Consider the following 6,624-nt stretch of genomic DNA (forward strand, 5'->3'; position numbering starts at 1 on the left):
GGGGACTCTCAGGCACTCTCTGGGTTGTGGCTGCTGCTCCCATTTTAAAAAGCACTGCATTTCAGGGGTTCTTTGGGGTTTTTTGTTTTTGTTTTTGTTTTTGTTTTTGGTGCGATCGGCTCATTTAAGGATCTGAAAACCGCTAATGTAAAAGGTTTTTTGAAGGAAATTCATAATCTCGGTTTCCCAGGCTTGCGCTGGACTCGGAAGGAACGCCGTTGTGTACATACCGTTGTATGGTTTAATTTATTGTTTTTACTGTGCAAAGCGGCTGGAAGATTTTTTCCAGGTGCCAATTCGGATTTATTCATCCTTTTTTTTTCTTCTTTTTTTCTGAACTATATCTGTTGTCGTTTTTAAGCGTTGGAGACCAGAGAATTGCCCCCCACCCCCCCACTTTGGAGCTTGAGGCTCTCCTGCCAAGAGGAGGACAGCTGGGAAAACTGGATTAAAAGGATGCTTTTTATCTGTATTTTGCAGTAAGACTGATATTTTGAAGGCACATTCTTTCTGTGATTCATTTTTTAGCCCATAGCGCTAACCTTGAAGAGATTTGTGGTTGGGTTTTTGGTTTCTAAGGTCATAGTTTTTTTTCTTTTTCTTTCGTTTTTTCTTTTCTTTTTTTTTTTCTTTTTTTTTTTTTTTCTTGTGGGGGAGAGGAGGGGACTCAGAAAGGAGAGCAAGTTAACTGGTAGAAGGAGAATGAGCTTCGGTGACCAGGGTCCTGAGAGCTGGAGGGAAAAAGGATTCAGCCTTCAAGTTGGGAGGCCTTCCTCTCACTGCTCTTAAAACCAGCAAGGATTCGACCCTGATCAAGACGTCAAAACTACAGGACTCAAGACACAGAGGCCCCGGGGAAGCCATGAGTGTAAGATTACCCCAGCGTATAGACAGGTAGGTTTGCTGATAAACTGGATTTTCAGTACTTAAGGTGCTGCGTTTGATAGAAGGTAGCAGGAGGAGGGGCCGGGTGGGCTGCGGGAGTCCCCTGGCGGGAGTGTGCCCTGGTCTCCGGGACGCTCTGGGCACGTGGGTCTGTCTTCCCTGCATCGTCCATGTTCAGAACATCTCCTGATTCAATATTTTGTTTGTTTGTTTGTTTTAATATAATTAGACAGTGAAGCCGGGAATAGGGAAAGTGGGGAGATGTCTTGGGCCGACTTCGACGTTTGCCAGGCTGCAGGCTGGGTTTTAATCCCTGACTTGCCCGCCTGGGCGGCGGGTTTAGGTGTTGGAGCTGCTGGGGAAAGGGCCCTGGCAGGGGCATGGGCCTCCCCTGGCTGGTCGTCATAGATGGTGGGTGGTGGGGTTTGGTGATGGGGTGGATCCCCTTTCCAGAATGAGAAGATGTCCTTGCCTGAATGGTGGAACAGGAACGCCCTTTGCACCCCCACAGGGCTGGATTTTTACCACTGGCTACTAATGGCCCCCAAATCAAAGGTTGCCTTAGGATTTTTTCCCCTCCAAGGTTAGGGTTGGACCTGAGACCTGCCACCCGGCTCATGCCCGAGGTTTACGCTTGCGGGGCGTTTCTAGTAAGCCTGACTGCAGAGTGGGCCTCCACGGCCTGGAGCCAGAAGGAGCGGTTCTGGCCCTTAGGCCTGCTGGACAGATAAGCTGAGCGCGGGCGCCCCTAGCCTCCCCACCTCGAGACACCACAGCTCACAGCCTTGTAAGGCGGCTGCCTTGTCCCTTGAGAACCTTGAGGGAGAGCTGTCGTTTGGGTGCTGCACGCAGGTCCTAACCGAATGGAGGACTGAACAGGCAGAGGAAAGGCCTGGGCCTGCAGTGGTGTTCCTGGAGAGGCCGGGCGCCTGCCAGCAAGGAGTAATTGCTGCCTTGGCGCCCAGGTAACCTGTGATAACCGCGCTCACGATAACGCCCTTTGGCTATGGAACGTGGCCTAAGGTGCGTGTGATCTCTCCCCACACAGTAACTTCCGTGTGGCCTCAGTCCCATTTAGGCCAGTCAGCAGCCCCCAGACCCCCAGACAGGTCCGGCTTGGCAGTGGCGGACAGAAAGGTGCTCGCGGCCGGGGACCTCTATCCGCCCCTTTGTGCTGGCTTCTGCGCGGTTTGCTCTCCTGGGGGGAACGGAGGCCTGTCAAGGCAGGGGTCCGTGTGGGACCCGCCACCCTTCCCTTGTCACCGTCCTGGAGTTGGGGAATTGGTGCGTTTGTCTTCTTGCGGTTTGGGGGGGGGGGCTGTACTCTGAGTCAGGGATGTGAGGAGATGGAAGCCCAGGTGTTGGGGTGCGAGGAGGGGAAGGGTCCCGGGCTGACGCGAGCCGCTCCTTGGGGAGCTGGGGGCCCACCGGCTCAGGTTGGTGCAGCTCGGTGCGCCTCGAGGGCCTTCAGACCGACGTCCTCCTTTGGACCCGACCAGGTTTCTGTGAGGCCGGCCAGTGGGGAGGGCGCCGTCTTGCTGGCTGGCAGCAGAGGTGGACCAGGCCGGGCCTCCGGGAGTCGACGCTGGCTCTGCAGCAGCCCTGTCTCACAGGTGTGGGTGCCGGTCCTGTGGTGTGGGCGCTGCTCTGTCTCCTGGTGGCGGGGTGCAGTGGTCTCCAGCACCCCTGGCACTTCCTGACGGTCTTGAGGCTCACACTTGTAGTGGGTGCTGCAGCCTAGCAGGGTGAGAGCACCCCTTAGCCCCACGCTACCCCGATTCTGTCCCCGCTGAGGATCAGCGCTGGGCTCGGCCTCCTTGCCGGTGTCCCCGTTGCACGGGGCCTTAGCCCGCTCTGTCGGGCCTTGTGACATCTCAGGTTCAAGACCCTCGGGATTTGAAGTAATTTGCAGGCGTACACCGGCCCAGGGGGTCGTGGACTCGGGGTCCTCTCTCGTTTCTCAGCTTGCTGTGCAGAGTCGCGTGGAAGGTGCTGTCACAGAGCTCCAGAAAGCTGGAGTATGCGGTCTTCGCTCACAGGACCACCGACCGGTTTGGGGACCTGGGAGCGCGTAAATCCCTGACGACCACTGGACTCTGCTCAGGGTGTCCCAGCTCAGCGCCTGGCCTGGGGTCAGCGCTCAGTAGGTATTTGACAGATGGCCATTGGCACGAATGGACACGTCAGCAAGTGCGAATTCTCCCGTTCGGACTGTCGGGCGCGTGTGTGTGCGTTTCAGACGTAGGTGCCGTGGGGCCTGGAAGGCGAGCGACACGTGGACGGCGAGCCTAGCAGGGTCTAGGGGGTCTTGGCTTCACGCAAATGAGGCTTTGGGGTGTTTATTTGGCAGAGTCTTTAACCTTGTGGAGGGTGATTCCCAGGTCCAAAGACACATGAAGTATTTGCGACTCATCTTCACCCTTCAGTGTCACTTGGTCGTTGCTGAGGGGTGGGCTAAGGGACAGTCAGCCGTTTGTGTCCCTTTCGGTTTCTGTCCCCTGACAGCCTGTTGCCCGTTATTACATATTCCTCTCAAAGTTTCTAAAAATGGGTTTGGTACTGCAGGCAGAGGTAATGATACTGCATTATTTTACTGGCATGGCAGTGAGTTTTGCTGAGTCATCTGTATCCATTTGTCTAGTTCTCCATGGCAAATGTTTCGAGATGGCCAGATGGGTGAGAATTTGCCTCCATGAAGCAGCTCTTCTCTGTGCAGTTAGTCAGCCCCTGTGAGGGCCAAACAGACAGAAGTGCTGGATTTATGCCCAGAGCCTGAGGTCTGGGCCCTGGCACGCCCTGCAGCTGCACGACCTTGGGCAAGTCGCGTGCCTCCTGGTTTCCTCACGTGTGAAGCAACAGCTCACGTGTCTGAGCTGCTGTCCAGTTCACACACACCCTTACGGACACGGCGCGTCGTTTGAGGATTATCCTGTGGCTCTCGAATGGAACAAATCACATAAGATAATACATTTCAGATTGCTTTCTAAACTGCAAAGCCACGTGTAAATCCTAGATGGTGAACTCGTGGAGCTGACTTAGCTTCACGCGCTGCTTTCTGAGCTGGCCCAGGACAGGTTCAGAGTGACGCGAAGGTCGTCCCGTGTTTCGCAGGACGGACCGGAGCAAACAGGCTTCTGCCCCGGTGCATGAGGCTGGGAAGGTGCCCTTTCCAGCGGCCAGGGCGAGGGACCATGCCAGACAGTGTAGACGGGGCAGCTGCTTGTCGGTGGCTTCCCCAGGCAGCAGGAGAGGCCGAGTCTGTGTCTCCGCCCTTGTCCCACACCCAGACCTAGCGGCCACTGCTCCTCATCAGGGATCTGAGGTGGGGGGGACCTTGCCCAGTCAGTAGCCATTTTTTCTGAAAGAGGCAAAATCTCCCCAGGTGTGCGGAGGAGGGAGGGGTCTGGCTGGCGGGCCTGTCCCGGGGAGGAGCCTCAGGCCGAGGGGAGGGCTTGTCTCCAGGGGTGGTACCAGTGGCGTAGCTGGGGGCTCCCGGGCGCCTCGGGGCTTCAGGGGCTTCAGGGTCTCGCCAGCTCAAGGAGTGAGAAACCCCCAGACATTCAGCTGAGTTTCTGCTGGTTCATAGGCTGACCTCCCAGGACAGTGATGGGGTCCAGGGGTACAGTAGTGAGTCCCGGGAGTGCTGCATCCTGTCGGGGTGGGATGGGGGTGGCAGAGGATTTGCAGGTGAAACATTGGGTGACTAGTCACCACCACGAGCAGGAGTGGGCTGTGCCCAACTTCCGTGCTCAGGGACAATTCTGGAAGAGCGCCCTGTGATCAGTGAGTTATTCTGTGTTTTTATTGAGGAAGTGCAGTCCCTGTGTTCCCGCTGAGAGCAGACAAAAGCACAGACAGGTAGGTGACAGCAAGAGCCCACCAGACGTGAAAAAGCCTGGAGAGCACGGAGCAGCCCCCAGAGCAGCCCGAGGACAGGCGTGTGGAAGGTCGCGGCCCCCCAGGCCCGAGGGGAAGTGCCGGTCGGGGGTGACCGCATCTGCTGCACGTCTCCGGAGCGCGTGCCTGTAAAAACAGTTTATTGGTTTGCTGTGTTTACAGCGTATTTCTGAGACTCACGTGGTCTGGAAGCCCGTTTCTCCACGCGCGTGCGGTCTTCCTGTCCCGGTCACCGTGTCGGGAGAAGCCCCGCAGGGACCTGCCGTGGCATCCAGGCTCCCCACCTCCGCCCCCCGAGGGCGAGCAGGACTGACAACGTGGCAGATTCTGGTCCAAAAGAAAACAGCCCCACGACTTCGTGGAAGTCAGGCCGGGCCCCCCGCGAAGGCCGCTTAGGGAGGTGAGGGAAGAAGGTGGCGTCGGGGTCACTCGGTGAGCGAGGGGCTGGCCGGCCCCCGGGGTGCGAGCCCGTCCTGTCGCTACTGTTTTCCGCAGTCCTTATCTGGCTGTACTGGACACCAGGGCTCAGGGCGGTGGTGAAGCGGAGCGGAAGGTGGCGTTGCCTGGCGTGGCGGGCACGCGGGGGCGGCCCCGGGACAGCCAGGCAGGGCTGAGAAGGGCTGGCTTTCCAGGTCCGGGGGGACACCAGGCTGTGGTCCCAAAACACCGGGACAGATTGCAGGGCCATCCCGGAATCGAAGGGGCTCCCCACCCTTTCCCCGACTAGAGGGATGCAGAGAGGTGGCTCCAAGCTGCTGGGGACAGTCGTCCTGTGGAGGGTGGCTCCGAGCTGCTGGGGGCGGTCGTCCTGTGGAGGGTGGCTCCGAGCTGCTGGGGGCGGTCGCCCATGGAAAGCAGAAAGGGGTAAAGGTATTCACACTGCACGCGGTGGGAACGGGAGCGGCGAGTGTCATGTGACATGTGGTGACGAAACCGTGTTTGAAGGACTGCTCTGATGTTAGGTAGACGCCGAGACAGCCTGGGGCCCATGGGCCAGCAAGGACTTTGCAGCGATCTTGGCAAAGATGGTGTGGGGAAGGAGAGCCGGCGAGGTAGGCCGAGGCCGGATCAGATTGGGGCCCCAGGGCCGGGTGGCAGTGCCGCTGGGGACCGAGACCACGGCTGAACCATCACTTCACCTCCGCGGGGCACCCAGCAAGCCCCGGGCACAGCGCTTTGTGTGGCCCTGACTTTGCTGAGGCCTGCGGGCTGGGCCGTTTCTGCCATGCGGTTCAGGGCCCTGCAGTGCAGCCTTTGAGGGGCAGTTCTGGAGCTCCCGCCAGGGTCAGGGCATGATTTGGGGGTACCAGCATAGGTTTGTTGGGGCCTGGCTGGTGAGTGGCTCTCGAAGGCAGATGGGCCTCCAGGCTTCCAGGGCACTTCGTGGAGGCCACCCCAGTGGCACCGCTGTGGGGAGCACGGGACGCTGAGCGGGTCCTCGGTATGGTCCCGCTCGCCGCCGGCCCGCTGTGTGATCAGGGTGGCCGGTGCAGCTGGACACGCGGCATGCGTGTTGAGCCATGCGGGCGGCCTGAACACAGGCCCTGGCAGCCCCACGTTTGGGGCTCAGGCCTCCGCCGGCCCTGAACCAGGGCCTGGCAGCATGGCTCTGGGGCCTGTCACACGAGCACGGGTGTGGACCCGCCTCGGGTCCTCTGCTAGAAACCCACAGGGTCTTGCCGCCAGCTGGGCCGCATCTCTGCACCTGGCACGCTGCTTCCTGCGCCCACATCACTTCACACCTCCACCCCCAACTCTGTTCGTCTCATCTCCAAGGCAGCCTTTTCTGGGTAACACCATCAGACTCCGCGTTTGTTAGTCAGCGTTGCTTTGGCACACATG

General features: G+C 58.8%; 1 protein-coding gene across 1 annotated transcript in view; it reads left to right on the top strand.

Annotated features, from left to right (window-relative positions):
* The first annotated feature begins 6 nt into the window (after window positions 1–6).
* Window positions 7–6,624, top strand: part of ARHGEF11 (Rho guanine nucleotide exchange factor 11) — a 60,447-nt gene continuing 53,829 nt past the window's right edge. Inside the window, exon 1 of the mRNA XM_025040840.1 lies at window positions 7–894. Within this exon, the coding sequence (XP_024896608.1) occupies window positions 863–894 (32 nt within the window). The 5' untranslated portion in view covers window positions 7–862. The remainder of the gene's footprint in view (window positions 895–6,624) is intronic.

Source organism: Pteropus alecto, unplaced genomic scaffold (genome assembly GCF_000325575.1).
Source record: "Pteropus alecto unplaced genomic scaffold, ASM32557v1 scaffold49, whole genome shotgun sequence".
Lineage (NCBI taxonomy): Eukaryota > Metazoa > Chordata > Mammalia > Chiroptera > Pteropodidae > Pteropus > Pteropus alecto.